This window comes from Gorilla gorilla, chromosome 6, assembly GCF_029281585.2.
Source record: "Gorilla gorilla gorilla isolate KB3781 chromosome 6, NHGRI_mGorGor1-v2.1_pri, whole genome shotgun sequence".
NCBI lineage: Eukaryota > Metazoa > Chordata > Mammalia > Primates > Hominidae > Gorilla > Gorilla gorilla.
This window is the reverse complement of record NC_073230.2, coordinates 111,817,692-111,839,088: the sequence shown is the minus strand read 5'-3', so window position 1 is coordinate 111,839,088 and position 21,397 is coordinate 111,817,692. Positions and strand designations below refer to the sequence as shown.

General features: G+C 40.8%; 3 protein-coding genes across 5 annotated transcripts in view; 1 reads left to right on the top strand and 2 right to left on the bottom strand.

Annotated features, from left to right (window-relative positions):
• LRRC17 (leucine rich repeat containing 17) overlaps window positions 1–16,332 on the bottom strand; it is a 32,835-nt gene extending 16,503 nt beyond the window's left edge. The window contains exon 1 of the mRNA XM_004045977.5: window positions 15,970–16,332. The gene's annotated coding sequence lies outside the window, so the exon portion shown is untranslated. The remainder of the gene's footprint in view (window positions 1–15,969) is intronic.
• The window catches only part of FBXL13 (F-box and leucine rich repeat protein 13), a 260,413-nt gene that overhangs the window by 142,966 nt on the left and 96,050 nt on the right, over window positions 1–21,397 (top strand). The window contains 2 exon segments of the mRNA XM_019030762.4: window positions 2,742–2,842; window positions 15,900–16,029. Coding sequence (XP_018886307.2) covers window positions 2,742–2,842; window positions 15,900–16,029 — 231 coding nt within the window.
• Window positions 16,210–21,397, bottom strand: part of FAM185A (family with sequence similarity 185 member A) — a 163,509-nt gene continuing 158,321 nt past the window's right edge. For 2 of the 3 annotated variants that reach the window (XM_055392532.2, XM_055392533.2), the window contains 2 exons: window positions 18,781–18,887; window positions 16,210–16,339 (listed from right to left, as the gene is read on the bottom strand). In XM_055392532.2, the coding sequence (XP_055248507.1) occupies window positions 18,810–18,887 (78 nt within the window). In that variant the 3' untranslated portion in view covers window positions 16,210–16,339; window positions 18,781–18,809. Of the gene's footprint in view, window positions 16,340–18,766; window positions 18,888–21,397 lie in introns of those variants that run through there. The other variant, XM_063708686.1, reaches the window with a different exon arrangement.

The window sequence follows — 21,397 nt, the reverse complement described above, 5'->3', positions numbered from 1 at the left end:
TCAGCATTTAAATTAGTTGTTTAACACCTGTCCAGCAGAACATAAAGAACCACCATAGACTGTAAACTAAGCATCTTCTCAGTGGCTTGTACTTTAACATAAATAAGCTGTTCCTTTTGTTCAAAAGTCCCCTTCAGGGTCGTCCGCAAGAAATGGAGGCATAGACAGACATGTCAAAGATCACATCAGAGAAAAAAATGTTCTGCTTTCTCTGGTTGCAGTCTTTCTCCACTAGCAAAGTGAACGTGGGCTCCTTCATGAAGAAGGATTTTAAATCTTGACTACTACATTCTCCAGATGTCTGCCTGTCATTATAATGAAGTTGTTTGTCAAATGGATTTACTCTTTCTGTGGATGTTTTAGCACCTACTATGTTAAATGTGTTCTGCTAGGTGTTGGAGGGAATTAAAAAACTAATCATTTTTCAGTTCTTGTCCTCAGGAAGCTTCAGTTGTGTACTTGAGTAAGATATCATATTCTTTGAGTTTGGCCCTCTAATAGGGAAGTCAAAACAATGCCATCTGCATTGAATTTGTGAACATCAAAGTCTTGTCCGATTTTGGAGTCTAATAATATACAGGGCTGATAATTTTATCCAGCTACATTTTACTATTGTTTTTCCCTTTGAGACGTAGACTGGGACACAGGCTTACATTTAAGGAGTTGGGTAACACTCATTCGAAGAGCTTTGATTTCTAAGCTTATCCTATGAAATATATTACATTCAGAAAGATTTGAGTACATTGTGGACAAATTCATAAGTCATTCTGCAATGTAGGTACTCAGTTTTTGCATTTATGTGTTCAAACATTTGGGGATTAAATCTTGAGTTCTTTTAAGTACTAAGAATGGGAGTGGTCTAAATTTGTTTGGATGTTCAAGCTTCTTTAGACAGGAAAATGTAGAGAATGCATTACCTCCTCATCTCAATCTGAGAATGGGAGCGGTCTAATTTTGTTTGGATGTCCAAGCTTCTTTAGACAGGAAAGTGCAGAGAATGGATTGCCTCCTCATCTCAAACAGAAAGTCAGATTTCTTTATGATACATAAAGCTACTCCACCTTCCTCTTCCTGGTCCCCACATTTTCATCTTTGTGGCTGCCTCTCTGAGGGTGTTTAAGTGAGCTCTTTCTCCTTTCCTTGCCCCATCTCATTTGCATTTTGCCAAGGTCTTTCAACAAGTGTATAATCACTTTGATACTTGATTGGCATGCCAAACGTTTTCAAAGACAGATTTTCATTGTGTTGAAATACAGTGCCACAGGTGGTTATTCTCTGGATTCTTTTTGGAAAAATTGTACTGTACACATTTTATCTATCCATACCTATTCAAATCCTTCATTTTGGTGATGGGGCATCTAGAAAAAATGCTGACAGCTTGAATACTGTAGTTAAGAGTAGTGTTTATCAAAAGCTCTGCACTGGCCTCTCATGCAGCATGGGTGCATAGAACCTTCCCTATAGCAGAATCACAGAGATTTACAGCTTCAAATAGAATCTTGTGTTCTCTTTAAGGTGTGGTTTTCTGCCCCTGTAAATCAATCAATTCCTATCTGAGTGTGACAGATGCTCTGACCTGCAGGATTTTATTGTTTTAAAAATCCATGACTACTGGAAATAGTAATGAATGGAATGTTAAACCTCAATGATCCTGCTGAAAATAAGCCTTTACTATCTTTAGTGGTGTTAGGAGTGGTCATATTTCTGATGCAGAATTCTTCTCAGAACCACATCTTCTAGCCTAGTGATGATTTACCTCTTCCAGACAGATAGATACCTGCAATGGTCTATTCTTTCTGGGACTGATGTAGCGTCAAACATTGCATGCACCACTAATACTTAAACTGGCTGCCCTGTTGATGTTCCTGGGGAGATTCATCAATCATTAAATAAAAACCTGCTGCTACTCGTTGTATTTTATATAGTGTTACCTATACAAAAAGCAGCTTGTTGCAGTCAAAGCTTGCAATTCATCTGGTCTTGTAAATTTCAACTTAGAATCTGTGCTTGAAACCTCTGTTTTTCTGTCTCTCTTATTTCATGGTCCCACTACTCTCTTACTTCAGTTTTCAGCTTTCTGGGGGAAGGATGCTTGAATCTTTGAGATCCTCTCCCACCCTACTCCCAACATCGAATCTCCTGCCCAACTGGTATGTAGCCTATATTTTATTTTAGCCATCTCAAACTTACCATAAATCTGGTGAAAATCTGTTCAGCTATTTAAAATATTTAGTTAACAGAACCACAGAAGCTTAATTATACACACACATCTATGTATAAATGTATATGTGTATAAATATGGACTGTTACTAAAATTCCATTGTTGAGAGTGTTTAGTATGCCTGTCTTTCAGAATAATTTTAATAAGTTTAAAATGGATCAGTTTTTAATTGCTTTCCTGCATATGAAGAGTCAGAAGTGTTTGGCACTTTGACATGTGAGCTCAAATTTCTTGTGACAGAGTTGAACTTGCATGGGTTCACATTTTAATGAAGTGTCATTGTGATGGAATGAGACTTGATTTCCAAGGAAAGGGAAAAGGAGGGAGTAATGATGCTTTGAGCAAAAGCATTGGCTTCTATTTAATTTCATTTCAACCTAATAGCAGATAAAGAATATGAAGAAACCAACTCTTGCATGTATTTTTTTCTGGAACAGGAAGAAGGATAATAGAAAGATAATGGGGAAATTGCAAAGCCTGCTATAATTTGATAAGCATCTTCCCTCTGTTTTTCATGCAGGATGAATCAATGAGACACATTTCTGAGGGCTGCCCGGGGGTCCTGTGTCTCAATCTGTCTAACACAACTATCACCAACAGGATGATGCGACTCCTGCCGAGGTAATGTTTGTGTTATTTGTATGACACTGAAAATAATTATGCTCCCAAAGTCTCTGGCTTGCTCTAGCATTCTGCAAGGGCAGTGCTCCCTTTATCAACACCCCACCACTGTGGCACTGCTATTCTGATAAGGGGTCTGCTGCTTTCAAGTCCCTAAGCTGGTGCCTGAACTGGTCTGCCTTGGCTAGCATTTTTGTGACTCTTACAGCAATGTGCCCAGTAGCTTGAGTTAGACTTTGCCTGCTTCTTTCTGGTCCCCCATTCTGGGCATTCAAGCTTTCTGGCCCTTACATTCCAGTCTGGTGTCTGGGACCTTTTTTTTTTTTTTTTTTGAGACAGAGTCTTGCTCTGTCGCCCAGGCTGCAGTGCAGTGGCATGATCTTAGCTCATGGCAACCTCCGCCTCCCGGGTCCAAGCGATTCTCATGCGTCAGCCTCCTGAGTAGTTGGGATTACAGGTGCCCACCACCACGCCTGGCTATTTTTGTATTTTTAGTAGAGATGGGGTTTCTCCATGTTGGTCAGGCTGGTCTCAAACTCCTGACTTCAGGTGATCTGCCCGCCTGGGCCTCCCAAAGCGCTGGAATTACAGGCGTGAGCCACCACACCCAGCGGACCTCTTTATAATAGAATGCCAACATTCTGATTACCAACTTTGAGCACTTTTGTCCCAGATCCCTGTTCCCATGCTCTGGCTACCTGTTGAGACTCCCACCACCTCTAGGGAGCTTGACACTGCTTGTTTTTTGACCGTTTATGGAGTGTTGACAACATTGGACATGAATATTGCTTCTCTTTTTTGGAGGAGAAGGGACAGAGTAACAAAAGAATTGACAGAATATTCAAATTTATCAAAAATTTTTCTTTTTAGTTTGTTTTCAAACAGGGTCTTACTCTGTCACCCAGGCTGCAGTGCAATGGTACAATCATGGCTTACGGCAGCCTCAATCTCCTGGGTTCAAACAATCCTCCCACCTCAGCCTCCTGAGTAGCTGGGACTACAGGAGCATGCCACCATGCCCAGCTAGTTTTTGTATTTTTCTGTAGAGATGGGGTTTCACCATGTTGCCCAGGCTGGTCTGAAACTCCTGGGCTCAAATGATCTGCCCACTTGGGCCTCCCAAAGTGCTGGCATGAGCCACCATGCCTGGCCCAATTATTCTTTATTTTCATTACAGAAAGGCCAGTTAGGAAGGGTATATGATCACACTAGGAGAGATTCAAATTTGACTTTGGGAAAACATTTCTCAAACTATTGTGAAAGAATGAACTATTTTTGAGAATATAGCTTTTTTAAGCTCCTTTGAAAAATAACGGTGATGAGACATTTAGAAAAGCTTACACAGGCCGGGCACGGTGGCTCACGCCTGTAATCCCAGCACTTTGGGAGGCCGGGGCGGGTGGATCATGAGGTCAGGAGATTGAGACCACGGTGAAACCCCATCTCTACTACAAAATACAAAAAATTAGCCGTGTGCGGTGGTGGGTGCCTGTAGTCCCAGCTACTCGGGAGGCTGAGGCAGGAGAATGGCGTGAACCCAGGAGGCGGAGCTTGCAGTGAGCCAAGATTGCGCCACTGCACTCCAGCCTGGGCGACAGAGCAAGACCCCATCTCAAAAAAAAAAAAAAAAAAAGAAAAGCTTACACAGAAAATTCTCGGTGATAATTTTCTTTATCTTCTGACTCTAACCATTTTCTGCAAATGTGCCAGCCTAAGAAGTGGCACCATATTTTCTATTTATCCCACTAATTAAGCTGCCACATTTTTAGTCAAATCTATAAATGTTTCCCTTTGAAATTTCTTCTGATGCTCTTAACACACAGTCTTCCTCCTGCCAGGCATTTAATATACATTTGCTTATTTTAGTGTGTTCATGTATTTTTACTTAAATATATAATCAATCTAGAATTAATCTTGATAGATGAATGAAGTGATGATCTAAATCAGGGGTCAGCAAACTACAATCCACGTGGCCCAAGGCCTGTTTTTTTGCAGTACCTAAGCTAAGCATAGTTTTACTTTTTTTTTTTTTTTGAGACGGAGTTTTGCTCTTGTTGCCCAGGGTGGAGTGCAATGGCGCAATCTCAGCTCACCGCAACCTTCGCCTCCCGGGTTCAAGCAATTCTCCTGCCTCAGCCTCCCAAGTAGCTGGGATTACAGGCATGTGCCACCACACCTGGCTAATTTTGTATTTTTAGTAGAGAGGGGTTTCTCTATGTTGGTCAGGCTGGCCTCAAACTCCTGACCTTAGGTGATCCACCCTCCTTGGCCTCCCAAAGTGCTGGGATTACAAGTGTGAGCCACTGCGCCCAGCCTAGTTTTACATTTTAAATGTTGTTAAATAGGTAACCAATTATTTCAGCATCATTTATTGAATAAAATTTTTATCAAATGATGTGTGATTCCTTCTTATATATCTAAAATTCTTTTTATTTATTTATTTATTTTGAGATGGCATCTTGCTCTGTCACCCAGGCTGGAGTACAGTGGCGCAATCTTGGCTCACTACAACCTCCGCCTCGCAGGTTCAAAGCAATTCTCCTGCCTCAGCCTCCTGAGTAGCTGGGATTACAGGCGCCCGCCACCACGCCTGGCTAAGTTTTTTTGTATTTTTAGTAGAGATGGGGTTTCACCATATTGGTCAGGCTGGTCTTGAACTCCTGACCTCGTGATCCGCCTGCCTCGGCCTCCCAAAGTGCTGGGATTACAAGCATGAGCCACCGTGCCCGGCCCTAAAATTCTTACAGGCAAGAAATACTAAAAACTCATTACTTTCTAACATTTTTCTGCATGTTACTTTATCTGTGTTCTTGTAGTTATTTATGTCCATTGTATCTCTACGGTGAAAATGCTACTGCACATTTTTTCCCAACTGTGTGTTTGGTGACCTCTCATTGATAGCTTGCAATTGGCCAGTATGGAAGTATTCTATACCACGGAAAACATCAAACACTACAAATCGGGGCTTGATTTATTGTTCAGTCGATTGTTTAGACTTAAAGTGATAGAGAACAGAATGAATGAAGCAAATTAAATTTAAAAGTAGGTCATGTCTGTAGCCACGACATTGTGAAATAGCACAAAATATTGAGGAAATATTCTCTCAATACTTGAAAACTATTCTTTGATTTAGGAAAGAAGGCATTCACATCATTGACAAGCAGATTTTGGACATACCTCTTTGACATATATCACTTTGTGTCTTATGTTAATAAAATAATTCATATTGGAACTGTAATCATTCTTCAATTTCTTTTGTTTTTTTAATTTTCTTTTTCTTTTTTTTTTTGAGACGGAGTCTCGCTCTGTCACCCAGGCTGGAGTGCAGTGGCGCGATCTCAGCTCACTGCAAGCTCCGCCTCCCGGGTTCATGCCATTCTCCTGCCTCAGCCTCCTGAGTAGCTGGGACTACAGGCGCCCACCACCACACCCAGTTAATTTTTTTTTTTGTATTTTTAGTAGAGACGGGGTTTCACTGTGTTAGCCAGGATGGTCTCGATCTCCTGACCTCGTGATCCGCCCGCCTCGGCCTCCCAAAGTGCTGGGATTATAGGCGTGAGCCACCACGCCCAGCCATCATTCTTTAATTTCAACCATTGGTTGGCTGGCTACATTTATAAGAGTTTCATTGACAAAAGTCAATGAAAACATTGTGTGAGAATTGATTGGCTACATGGAATTAACAGTAAAGAATATGTTTTATCATTTGTAAGTTGCGTGCTACACATCCTTTATATCCGCAAAATAGTAAAATATAAAATTTTATAGTAAATGCACATACATTTATATGCATACTTTTTTTGGAAAGCCAGTCATTAGATACTTATCAGTAAACCAATAATTAAACTAGGACCTAATTTATATTTTTGCATTTGCATGATTTGATTTCTTTCCTTTTAAAAGTAATAAAAAAAATACGGTCATGAAATGACTTCTAAATAAGAATTTGGGAAAAGTTTGTATAACTTGATAAGTATCGTTTTAACTTTCTAAACCAACTATTCTATATTTGCTTTCCTCTTTCACCCAGTAATGTTTATTTATTTATTTATTTATTTTTTTGAGACAGAGTCTTCCTCTGTCGCCCAGGCTGGAATTCAGTGGCACGACCTCAGCTCACTGCAACCTCCGCCTCGCGGGCTGAAGCAAGTCTCCTGCCTCAGCCTCCTGAGTAACTGGGATTACAGGTGTCTGCCACCACACTCCGCTAATTTTTGAATTTTAGTAGAGATGAGGTTTCATCATGTTAGCCAGGCTGGTCTCAAACTCTTGACCTCAAGTGATCCACCCACCTTGGCCTCCCAAAGTGCTGGGATTACAGGCGTGAGCCACCATGCCTGGACTTGACCCAGTGATATTTAGAGCAAAATTTTTGGTTCTAAGTAGTTGAAGTTTCTTCAGTTGAGCTTCTGCTTTTAATTAGGCACTCTAGTCAAGAAATGTGGACTGAATTATTTCTACTTTTTGGAATTTATTGAGATTTCTTGGTAGACTAGTTTATAATTAATTTCCAAAAATCATCCATGGATGCTTAAAACAGAGCTTCTTTTATTTTTTATTTTTATTTTTTTTGAGATGGAATCTTGCTCTGTCGCCCAGGCTGGAGTGCAGTGGTACGATCTCGGCTCACCATAGCCTCCGCCTCCTGGGTTCAAGCAATTTTCCTGCCTCAGCCTCCCAAGTAGCTGGGACTACAGGCACTTACCACAACACCCAGCTAATTTTTGTATTTTTAGTAGAGACAAGGTTTCACCACATTGGCCAGGCTGGTCTCAAACTCCTGACCTCAGGTGATCCACCCACTTCGGCCTCCCAAAGTGCTGGGATTACAGGCATGAGCCACTATGCCCGGCCCAGAGTTTCTTATAGAGAACAAAATTGCTGTGTGTATATACATATAAATTCTTGATACATCGTTATAATAGTGATATATTAGTTGCCTATTATGATCAAGCTTCTCTTTATTTTGATGTTATTTTACAACCTTATTAACAAAGGTTAGTAAGCATCATGTTTCATTACAGATTATAGCATTTATTCACATAAAATGATATTCTTTATGCTGGTTGATGTTTCTTTGCCTTGAATTCGCTTTGTTTTGAGACGGAGTCTCGCCCTGTTGCCCAGGCTGGAGTGCAATGAAGTGATCTCAGCTCACTGCAACCTCCGCCTCCTGGGCTGAAAGGATTCTCCTGCCTCAGCCTCCCGAGTAGCTGGGATTACAGGTGCCCGCCACCACGCCAGGCTAATTTTTGTATTTTTAGTAGCGACAGGGTTTCATCATGTTGGCCAGGCTGGTCTCGAACTCCTGACCTCGTGATCCGCCCACCTCGGCCTCCCAAAGTGCTGGAATTACAAGTATGAGCCAACACGCCCAGCCTGAAGTTTTTAACTGTTATCAACATAGTTAACCTTTGTTTTCTTTTGCTTGTTCTTTTTGTGGAATAACTACATTTCTCTGTATTTTTAACCTTTGTGATGCGGGATTTTAGGTTTATCTTTTATATGTAGCATGTAGCTAACTTCTATTTTTAAATTCATTCTCTTTGCCTTTTTAAGAGAGCAGTTTAAAAGATCAATATTTATTGTCAAAATTGAGTGTATGGGCCATGCCTGGTGGCTTGCTGTAACCCAGCAGTTTGGGAGGCTGAAGTGGGCGGACTACTTGAGCCCAGGAGTTTGAGACCAGCCTGGGCAACATGGTAAAACTCCATCTCTACCAAAAAATACAAAAATTAGTTGGGTGTGGTGGCATGCACCTGTAGTCCCAGCTACTCAGGAGGCTGAGGTGGGAGGATCATTTGAGCACAGAGGTTGAGGCTGCAGTGAGTCATGATTGAGCTGTGACAGAGTAAGACCCTGTCTCAAGAAAAAAAAAAGTGAGTGTATGGTTTTATTTTTATCATCTTGTTTTATGTTTTGATTTTTATGTTACTGCATTGTACTCAGTATTTCTGTCTTTTGCTCTGTGAACTATGTTTACTTGTATAATCTGAAGGTATTCGAAAGGTACATACACATTCTGTTGTGTATTCTAGTTAGTGGCTATTGGCATGTTTTTAAAAACATACTTTAACAGGCATTTATCTAATTACCAAAGTCAAGATGAAACAATAACTTTTGACTCCTCCTGTGGTACACAATGATCTAATACACTTCAATTGTCCCCCTACTTCTCCCTTGAACTTGACACCCCTGCACACCTACTCCCCTGTATGAACACACATATTATTTGTGGTTTTTGCTAATCATTTAACTTTCTTTTTAATATCGAATTGTAGTGTTTGCACTCAATATTGTAATTATATTTATAATGAGTATTTAGTCTTAACTCTAGGCCATTCATTGATGGTCTTTTTTTCTCACAGCTTACTTATTCTTTAGCCTTTTGATTCATCTGATGATAACTGGAAATATAATTTTAAAAATCTTTTTTCAGTAAAGATGCATGAGAGCCAGATATTTTAGCCATTGATCTCTGAAAATGACTATTATCTTGGAGGATAAACAAACTTCTCTTCATGTATAGTTCTTGAATCATGTTCTGTATTTTATCTTTAAAACCCTAATGTTTTAGATATTGGTCCATAAACTTTGATATTTCAGGTTATAGAAAGTCTGAAGCTAGCATGATTTTTTGTTCCTTTGTTGGTAACCTATTTTTTCCTGCTAAGAGATACTTGCAAGACTTTCCTTTTCTCTGAGAAATTAAAGACATTTCCAAGCTTAATTATGTTCCTTCAATTAATTTTTCCTGGTACATTTTAAACCTTTTGAACACTAAAATGTATTTTTTCTCAGCTAGGGAAGGCATTTTTATTCTTAATGCTTCGATGCATTTGTTTAGAGTTTATCATAAGAATCTCCTTTTATTTTTGGATCCGATTTTATTCCTGTCCTTCAAAGTTGTCTCTTTCATCATTTTTATGTCTATATGCCTTTTCATTAGCATACTGCCTTCTCTGTAGCAGTAATTCTTGAAATATATTTTAGGAACAGCAGTGTTCTGGTAAATGCTTAACAACTGGCTGGTGGCAAGGGTGAGGAGAAGCACCAATTCCTAGTGTTTACTGATTTCTGTGGTGTAAATAATTCCACTGTGGCCGATTTTAAGCTATCAACACAATGTCATTGAATGTGGAGTTGGGAAGAGATGCTAACAATCAACTCCCATGAGCTGTGCAAGCTGGCTCCAGTGACCACTGTGGGAGGTCCCTGAGGTTTCTCTAACACTGTTTCAGGAATTACTTAAGATCTTCCAGTCCTGTAATATTGAATACCACTCAATTCTTTCTTTAGGCATTCTGTACTATGATATATAAGTGTGTGTGTATATGTGTGTATGTGTATATATATGAATATATGTACATGTATGTATGTACATAAACATAGGAAAAGAGTATTATAAAATCCATAAATCATTGGTGAAAATCTGAACTTACAAAGTAGATGATTTGGGAGCCATTTTTTTGTTTTGTTTTGTTTATAGACAGGGCCTTGCTCTTTCACCCAGGCTAGAGTATAGTGTGATGATAGCTCACTGCAGCCTCAAACTCCTGGGCACATCCAGCTAAATTTGAAAAATCTTTTGTAGAGACAAGATCTCACTATGTTCCCCAGGCTGGTCTCAAACTCATGGCCTCAGGCAATCCTCTTGCTTCAGCTTCCCAAAGTGCTGGGGTTATAGGCATGATCCACTCTGTGTGACCCAGGGTGTAGTTTATATCACATTACAAATTATTTTTTAACTTAAAACATATTTATTTTCAATCATACATTGAAATGGCTTTTTTTCTCTTTAGAAATTGAAGGTAATATGACAGCTATGCATATCTTCTTAGGGACATTTATTTTACAAATGAAGTTATACCTTTAGTAGGCAATAGATAGAAAAGTAGGACCCAAAATAAGAATTTTGTTTGGCTCTTCCTTCTAATTCTTGCCATTGAGAGAATATTCAGAATAGATACTACTTGATACTGATTTTTTTGCCATATAAAAAAGTATACTAAGTTATCTATGATAAAAATACATTTCATAATGATTCTCTGTTTTTGCTCTATTTTCCATTGTTTCAAATATGCTTGGATATGCAAAAATGTTCTTGAAACTGTAAATAAGCAGAGAAATGTTGGTTGTTTCTGCTGTCATTCTCTCTTCATTGCTTTTAGTATTTCTTTCCAAAAAAACTACTTGCCAAAAGAAAAATGTAATTTGTTTGTCCTTGGCAACAATGATTTGCCAGCTTTTTATTTGAATATTTTTTCTCACTTCTTTGGGGCCTTGTTCAGTTTTCTAAAGTTGAAAATGAGGGCTGCCTAAAGCTCATGCCCATTCCAGGAAATTTGTTGCCTCTAAATGTTTCCGGAGCTAAACACTTTCTATTTATTCCTATTGTCACAACCTAGGTGGCACTCTCAGCACCTCATTTGGCACAGTATCCTGGTGGTGCTGCCTCTGGTCTCTCCTCCCTTCAATCTGTTCTATCTCACACTACAAGAAGTGTCATCCTGGAACAATCTTCCTATCATGTCTTTGACATGCTTAAGGTCTAGGTTCTTCCCTTACTCTTCGTTGACATTCTCCAACCAAACTTCTCTGCCTAGGTTTCCCAAGAGAAGCCCTTAACTCCAGTCAGCTGATTGCTGCATGCTTCACATTCTCTATAGCTGCAGTGCCTTTCTCCTTCTCATGGCTAATCTACAGCCTTCACACCTTAAGTCTCGCCATCTACCAGAAGTCTGCAGTGATTTTTCCTTTTCCTGAATTATAATAACAACCTTCTTTCACTTGTTCACCATGTATTGATCAACTAGTATGTGCAAGGTGTTCCGGGCATACAGTGCTGAGTAAAGCTATTATGATCTTTGCTCTTTAATTGAGTCTTAAATGCTATAGTGGAGTAGTATCCAATTGTTTTTTATATAGATGAATTGACCTTTCAATTGGCTTGGAAATTTCTTATTATCAGGAACTATCATGATCTATAGTCTCACCAGTGCCTATCAAAGTGGGGCAGACACAGTAAGCTGTTGTCTTGACTGGACAACTTCAAGGTCTACCCTGTAAATAGAAGGCCAGATCACTCCATTTAGGTTTTCTGCAGAATTCTATTACTTGAAATGCCTCTGTGAAACCAGAGAGCCCAACACTCAACTCAAAAGAATCCACATGCAAATTCCCTCTTTTACAGAGTAGGCCTTGTCTTGGTGATTTTTTTCAGAGAAATTTTTATTTAAATACATACTTTTCCATTCATCTTAGTAGTAAGTCCTTCAGGTGTTAGAAATTTAACACAAATGACTTCAATTCTTTAATGGAAAAAAACCCAAAAGAAGTGAGAAAAAAAAAATCTTTGTAGTTTCTATAAGAATTGTAATTTCTCTAAAGATTATAGTGGTAGCAGAAAAATAAATAAATAAATCACAAAGAGAGGACTCACACCCCCCCCAATAAGAAACAGTTATCAAATAATTAGAAAAAGATAAAAACAAGCTGTAAACATTGCCTCAAAGCAGAATTAGAATTACCAAGTGTTCTCTGGGCTGGGAAAATGATGAATCAGATCTTACTCATGTAGGGGACACGTGTCTTTGCCAAAATTCAGAATAAAGAGTATGAGTATTGCACAAAATTTGCCACCTGTGATTTTGCTGTCAGCTGACACTTTTCCCGTCCCTAGCAGCTTTAAGTTTGCAGAACTGTAAATCCCTAGAAAGGCCTACAGGGCCACCCAAGATTCCTGAGCTTTGCCTTCAAACTGATGGTTCCATGAGGTTCCACTGTGAAAAGAGCTATCCAGAGATTTTCAATCCAGGAGTCACTTAGTCTAATGAACAGCCTCTTTTATCTAAACCAGAGGTTCTTAGCTGGGGAGCAGTGGATTCCCCCAAGAGGATCAGGGATAGAATTCAGGAGCTCCATGAATTTTAATGGGGAATATAAAAAATTCATCTCGGCTAGGCGCAGTGGTTCATGCCTATAATCCCAGCACTTTGGGAGGCCGAGGTGGGCGGATCACCTGAGGTCAAAAGTTTGAGACCAGTCTGGCCAACATGGTAAAACCCTGTCTCTAATAAAAATACAAAAAAAATTAGCCAGGCGTGGTGGTGGGTGCCTGTAATCCCAGCTACTTGGGAAGCTGAGGCAGGAGAATCACTTGAGCCTGGGAGGTGGAGGTTGCAGTGAGCCGAGATCATGCCATTGCACTCCAGCCTGGGTAACAGAGCGAGACTCCGTCTCAAACAAAAAAAAAAAAAGAAGAAGAAACTCATCTCTACTTTTATTAACTGTAATTGAAATGTAGGTAAAAACTACAGAAGTATTAGCAGTCTCTGGGACATTTTTACTCATATAAATCACAAATATATTCTTATCACATTTCAATTGTTATATGTATTTCAAAATATCACTGATAGTTCACAATCACAGCAGTTATTAGAACTGCCACAAAATCTTACTTAATATGTTAATAAAGAAGCACATATATTACTATTCTACTCATTTGTTTTTTTATTTGGTAATTATGTATTTCAATATAATTGGCTGTTTTTGTAATCTTATATATTTTATTTTATGCATTTAAAAACATTATGCCAAGAAAGGGGCCAGAGACCTCAGCTGACTGCCAAAAGCCAAAGGTGTCTGTGACATTAAAAAAAGTTAAGCGCTCCTAGCTCAATTCTCATTTTTGATATTTGTTAACTGATCACATGGATTTAAAGAAATTGAATACTAGGTGTAGATCGAGGTATACATTCAATGTGAAATCCTTCAAACTCTTGGAATTATTGTATGCACCACTCTTGGAGATCAGTATCCATTTCATTAAATGGAAGAATAATACAAAGTCCATAAAAATAGTTAATGTGTTACTATCATTTCACATAGTAGTAGCAATATTACATATAGTTTTAAATCTTCTACTATGTCCCTGCCGATTTTGATTGTTAAAATCACCCTCAAGATAATACTGTTACTTCTGTATTCTCATTTAATTGTCACATCTTTAAAGGGAACAAGCAGACCAGATTACATCCATGTTCCAGATGAGAAAACTGAGGTTCAGGAAAGCTGGAGGCCCCACAGTTGATCAGTGTAAAAAAAAAAAAAAACATATATATATATATATATATATATATATAATATTTTAATCTCCACTTAACAAATGAGAAAACAATCTCTGAGACATTAGGGAGGTTGCAGTAAGTGTCAGGGCTTGGATTTACATCTCATTTGGCCGGATTCAAAAACCTTGTGTATTTTGCACTGTGTCATGCGGCCTGCCTCACAACTCCTTTCTACAGATTATAAAGCTGAAGGATTGCTAGAAATGACACCTTGGTGTGCCTCTCCCCACCCCAAGAAAATTGTACTCAGTTGAATCACAGGGTGTACCCCAGGGAGAGGAAGATAACACATTTCCAAAACTTTAGCACAGCTCAGTCCACTCGACAGCCCCAAGAGAGGGGGCGTGTCTTTGGGATATTAGCACTGCTTTCTCCTTCAGGCCCTGCCCACCTAGTCACTGGTGAGTCCAAAGCCTTCCCCCTCGCTCTGTCGAATCTCACGTACACAGCCATTCCCAGATTGGGATGTGTGTTCTGAATCAAGTAATTCGCTATGGAATGCAAATCATTATATCATATAGATGTGTTTTTCAAAATCTGATTAATGGTCAGTGCTTGTATATCTTATTTCCCATTTATGGGAGGTAAACTTTATTCACCTGTGTGATTTTGAGAGGCAGAGAAGCATTTTCTCCTCACTTTTCATTCTTTTTGCTTTCTAATTTGCTATTAAGCTGTTGCATATCACAAACTAAGAGCATGATTGCTAATTCCATTAGAAGAGCAGATAGTAGTGGGAATCCTTGACCTCTTAAAAAGTGCCAGGCTCTCTGGGCACGGTGGCTCATGCCTGTTCCGAGCACTTTGGGAGGCCAAGGCGGGTGGATCACCTGAGGTCAGGAGTTCGAGGCCAGCCTGGCCAACATGGTGAAACCCTGTCTCTACTAAAAATACAAAAATTAGCTGGACATGTTGGCACGCGCCTGTAATCCCAGCCACTTGGGGGGCTGAGGCAGGAGAATCACTTGAACCAGGGGTTGGGGGAGTGGGGAGGAGGTTGCAGTGAGCCAAGATCTCACCATCGTACTCCAGCCTGGGCAACAAGAGCAAAACTTCGTCTCAAAAAAAAAAAAGTTCCAGGCTTTGGAGGGCTTGGGAAATTGTCCACGGAGTGTCCTCAAACTGCGAGCCCTCGTATGGTAGTACAGGCTCATCCTAACTACCCTACTTTTTTCTGGAAGCTGTCATTTTGGTCATTGTGGTAATACCATATTTAATCTGTTTCAACTCCAGCGAGATTTATAGTCTCTGATGTTGCTTTTGATTCTTCTCATGTGTTGCCTGCTTATTTGCAAACTGGTCTTCTTAATCCATGCTTAAACTCTGCATATCAATTAGTCTTTCTTTAACTATAATAATGAAACTGTCACAAACTCATGCATATTTAAACCTATTTTTTAAACTCATTTGCTTATCAGATCTATTTTAAGAGCATGGTCATATTCAGTTTTGCCTTCTGTCCCAAATCCTCACTCTCCTGTAACAGTCTCCATTTAAATGTTTACAAAGGATTTGTCCTTTTATATATTTTGCACAATATTTTGGTACTCCAGAGATAAAACCTAGAAGCAACAATACACTCTGCAAATTTGGTTTCACTTCCAAACAATATGATTGCCTCCCCCACCTCACACACACCAAAAAAGCTTTATCCCAGTCAACTTTCTTAAATATCTAGGCAAATATTATTGAACTATTAATACTTTCACTTGAAATGTATTACAAGGTATTAAATGTATTATGTGTTACCTTATATAACACTGTAGTCTCCTTTAATTAACAGGTAGAGAGTTAACAGTAAAGTTAAATGTTGAACATCTGCAAGAAGAAGAGTTGAATTTACAGTTTTCTTTGTCATAGTGGCTTAAGAAAGATTTGAGAGAACAACTGAAGTATAATACTTTCCTTCCTCTCTTTTGTCTTTTCAGGCACTTCCACAACTTACAGAATCTTAGTTTGGCTTATTGCAGACGGTTCACAGACAAAGGCTTACAGTACCTGAACTTGGGGAATGGATGCCACAAGCTCATCTATCTGGACCTCTCCGGCTGCACCCAGGTTTGTCTTTCAGTCTTCTCTTTGCTGCGGTGTGTGAGGAAGTTCTCCAGAGAACGGGCTGCATTCAGCCCTCACGTTATACTAATGCTGTGCACGGACCGCAGCACACTTTTCAGAGGTTTTAAATTACATGGCCCCAGCTGCTGAAATTTTCCCCAGGATCGCTACTATAGGCTCTTGGCTTCCTTCCACTGGAGTGTCACACAGACAAACAGGCAGAGCTCATTGGATGAGGAAACGGACCACTTTTGTGGAGACAGTCTGAGCACAAGTCTAAAGCAGAGTCCAAGTCCTGAAAACTCTGGAGTTGCTACCAAGACACAAACAAAGAGAATGTTTTGAGGGAGAATTTTGCACGGGATTCCTGAAAAGTCAATTAACTCCCACATGGGTTTTTTTTTGGGGGGTAAAATGCTATAAGTGATAAATAGGAAAAGAAAATACAACAAAAACTCATAATTTAAAAAATTGCATTACACCGTTGGGCTGAATAACATGAAGATTTCAGATCTGCGTGGGAAAATATTTTAAGTTTGAGGGAACAGGACTTGGAAAGTTGGGCAGAAAATTGGATCAAGTTGCGGAGGATAGGGCATGGCGCTTTGGATGTAGCTACTGCCTCATTGATAGTTTCTTCTGCTTTAATTTCAAAAGATTTAAGCCATAATTCTTTTAACTTATTTTCTTCTGCCTCTCTGTGTATTTTATTAATCTGGTGTCATAGTATGTTCATTATTCTATGAGAATAATAGCATAGGTGAGAACTGGCTGAAATATTGATAGTTATCATTTCTTGAGTCATTACCATATGCCAAGCATTGTGTTGAGTGCTATACACAGATCAGATTTACTTCTGATACAGTGCTGTGGTGGTATGTATTTACTATGCTTATTTACAAATGAAGAGACCAAGGCTCAGGGTGGTTGAATAAGTTGCCCAAGTTTGCACAGCTGATGAAAGCACATGGTACTAGTACAGTTTTAAGCATCTGTTGGTAGATACTGGGGCAGGCAGAGTTCCCTGGGATAGTGGGAAATACAGGGGCAGCATGGGTTTCTCCCCCAGGGTTCTTGAATTGATAGAATTCTTACCTAGTCACCTCCACTGACATCTTGTGGTATCCTGATGCCCTGGGTGGTCTGGAGGGAGTTGGGGCAAGGAGGGGAGGATTCTAAGTTAGGGCTGTAAACATCTAACATTCATATTTGTTTAAAACTGATCTGCTGATGTGTAGCTTTTTAAACATCAACATCTACCATAACTTTATGACTGAGATGGCATTGACGTTCTCCTCAGCATGACTGAATTTTAGTCCAGCTTCTTACTGACTCTAGGCCCTGACTTCTTGTTTTCCTGTTTCTTAGAGCATTTGTTTTAGAAAACTTGGAATTATAAGTTCTTTCTCTGCCTACTTTGAGATGTCTTTTTAACAAAAGCTTCTTGACAGTTTTACAACTCAGGAAAGTCTTCCTCAAGGACCTGGGATCTATCCCTTTGATATATAATCATCAAAGAAGATATCTCTCAGTTCTTGTGGGTGGGTAGAAGCCTAACTTTGATGGGCACCAATTAGCAAATGCCAATGGCCCAATCACAGAGAAAAATATTTGCAAACTCAGGAACAACTTAATGTGCTTGACATATCCCACTGATAAGCCTGCCCCTTAACTATAAATCCTTCAGTACTTTTCTAACTCGCCGTTGTGCTTAAACCCTCCTCATGGTATGACTTACCTCCTTGTTCTTCTCAGTTTCTCAATTACCATGAGGCAATTATTGTAGCAACAACACACAAATGTATACACAAGTGTCCTAAGGTTAAATATTCTCAGACACAGTAAAGTTGAAATGAGAGGCTTCAAATCTATGACCTACTGCCCAGATATGCATACAAAACACACATAATTGGAGGAGGCGAAGCAAGATGGTGGAACAGAAGGCTCCACCCATTGTTCCCTGCCCAAGGACACCAAGTTAACAACTATCTACAGAGAAAAAACACCTTCGTATGCTTTTAGGCTGGGTGCGGTGGCTCATGCCTGTAGTCCCGGCATTTTGGGAGGCTGAGGCAGAAGGATTACTTGAGGCCAGGAGTTCAAGACCAGCCTAGGCAACATGGTGGGACCCACGTCTCTACCAGAAATGCAAAAAATTGGCCAGGCATGGTGGTGCATGCCTCTGGTCCCAGCTGCCTGGGAGGCTGAGGTGGGAGGATCGACTGAGTTTGGGAGATTGAGGCTGCAGCAAGCTGTGATCCCACCACTGCATTCCAGCCTGGGAGACAGAGTGAGACCTTGCCTCAAATAATTAAGTAAATTTGTTAATGTTTTTCTCTTGCACGCCTGTATTTTGTTAGGAGTGTTGGCTGTCACCCTTATGGGTGAAAAAAGGTATCATACCTTTCTGCCCCATGGTACTAACAGGACAGAGACCTCAGGTGTCTAATAGCTGCTTGGTGGTGGTAAGGGGTAAGAGGAGCAGTGCATGGGGATTCACGTGGTGTCTAAGAAGGTGGCATCCAGCAGGGCATAGGCTGTGTACAGTTGAGAGCCCGTGACAAACTGGAAAACAGAGATTGGAGCCCGAGCCACGCTGAAGCACACACCAGGCTGAGAGCTTTTCCCAGGCATCGCATACAGCACTCCATGTGAATAAAGACCCCCTCCTCCCAACACACAAAGAGAAAAAAAAGAAAGAAAAAGAAAAAACACCTTCATAAGAACCAAAAATCAGATGAGCAGTCATCGTACCTGGTTTTAACTTCATATGGCTGAAAGAGTCATTGAAGAGATAGAAACAATAGTCCTGAATCGCCAGTGCCACCCCTCCAACATGGTGCAGAGAGCCTCTCTGGGTGCTGGGGAAGGGAAAATACACCAATTGTGAGGCATTGAACTCAGTGCTGTCCTGTTGGATCAGAGAGGAAAACTGGACCAAACTCAGCTGATGCCCACCCACGGAGGGAGCATTTAACCCAGGCCTAGACACGGGGGAATTGCCAGTCCCAGCAGTCAGAACTTGAGTTCTGCAAACCTCACCACTGAGGCCTACAGTGCGCTGTGCCTCCAGGTAAACTTGAAAGGCAGTCTAGGCCATAAGGACTGTAACCCTTAGGCAAATCCTGCGTGCTCAACTAGGCGCAGAGACAGTGGACTGAGGGGTACATGACATACTGAGACACCAGCTGGAGCAGCCAAGGGAGTACTGGCATTGCCCCTCAACCAGCCCCAAGCCTCACAGCTCATCGATCCAAAAGAGACCCCTTCCTTTCCCTTGAGGAGAGGAGAAGGAAGAGTAGGGAGGACTTTGTCTTGCATCTTGGATACCAGCTCAGCCACGGCAGGATAGGGCACCAGTTAGAGTCATAAGGCCCTCGTTCCAGGTTCTAGCTCCCAAGTTACATTTCTAGACACACCCTGGGCCAGAAGGGAACCTGCTGCCTTGAAGGAAGGGACCCAGTCCTGGCAACATTCATCACCTGCTAACTGAAGAGCCCTTGGGCCCTGAATAACTAGCAGCAATACCCAGCTACTGCATTGAGGGCCTTGGGTGAGCCTCTATGACTTGGAGGCTTCAGGTGAGACTCAGCATATTACCAGCTAGGGTAGCTATGGGGCAAAACTCTTGCTTGCGAGGGAAAAGCAGTGGGGACATTGTCTTACACCTTAGATACCAGCACGGCCACAGGAGGGTAGAGCACTGAGGCAGGTTCTTGGGGTCCTCGATTCCAGGACTTGACTCTTGTATGGCAATTCTGGACCTGCCTTGGGCCAGAGGGGAGCCCACTGCCCTGAAAGATGAGTCCCAGGTGAGGCAGCATTCACCACAAGCTGACTTAAAAGCCCTTGGGCCATAAGAGAACATCATTGGTAGCCTGGAAATACTCCTCATGGCCTGGGGTGGCGGTGGCTACAGGGTAAGGTTCCTCTGCCTTTGGAAAGGGGCAGAAGAGTGGGAAGGACTGCATGCTATAGTTTGCATGCCAGCTCAGCCGCAGTGCAATAGAACACCAAGTAGACTTCTAAGGTTTTTGACTCTAATCCCTGATTCCCAGAGGGCACCTAAGGACTCACCTGGGGTCTGGGGGACCTCACCACCCTGAAGAGAAGAACACAGGCCTGGCTGGCCTTGCCACCTGCTGATTGTAGAGCCCCAGGGCCTTGAGTGAACAATGGCAGTAGCCAGGAAGTGGTTACAGCAGGCCTTGGGCAAGACCCAGTGCTGTGATAGCTTCAGGTCTGACCCAGTGCAATCATAGTGGTGGAGGCCACAGGGGTGCTTGTTTCACTCTACCACCAGTTTTGGGTGGTTCAGAACAGAGAGACTCTGTTTGGGAAACAGAAGGGAAGAGAACAAGAGCCTCTGCCTGGTAATCCAAAGAATTCTTCCAGATCTTGTCCCAGACCATCAGGGTGGTACCTTGACAAGTGTGCGAGAACCACAGCATTACTGGGCTTGGGGTGCCCCCTAAAGCAGATACAGCTTAGATTACAACACTCAAGTCCTTTGAAATATCTGGAAGGCCTTCCCAAGAAGGATGGCTACAAATAAGCCCAGGCAGTGAAGACTATAATAAATACCTAGCTCTTCAATGCCCAGACACCGAAGAATACTGGCATCAATACCATCCAGGAAAACATGACCTTACCAAATGAACTAAATAAGGCACCAAGGGGCAATCCTGGAGAAACAGAGATATGTAATCTTTCAGACAGAGAATTCAAAATAGCTATGTTGAGGAAACTCAAATTAATTCAAGATAACACAGAGAAGAAATTCAGAATTCTATCAGATAAATTTAACAAAGAGATTGAAATAATTAAAAAGAAACAAATTCTGGAGCTGAAAAATGCAATTGGTATATTGAAGAATGCATCAGAGTCCTTTAATAGCAGAACTGATCAAACAGAAGAATTAGTGAGCTTAAAGACTGTTTGAAAATATGCAGTCAGAGGAGACAAAATAAAAAAGAATGAGTCTTTATAGCAGCATGATTTATAATCATTTGGGTATATACCCAGTAATGGGATGGCTGGGTCAAATGGTTTTTCTAGTTCTAGATCCTTCAGGAATCGCCACACTGTCTTCCACAATGGTTGAACTAGTTTACAGTCCCACCGACAATGTAAAAGTGTTCCTATTCCTCCACATCCTCTCCAGCACCTATTATTTCCTGACTTTTTAATGATCATCATTCTAACTGGTGTGAGACAGTATCACATTGTGGTTTTGATTTGTATTTCTCTGATGGCCAGTGATGATGAGCATTTTTTTATGTGTCTGTTGGCTGCATAAATGTCTTGTTTATTGCGGCACCCTTCACAATAGCAAAGACTTGGAACCAACCCAAATGTCCATGAATGATAG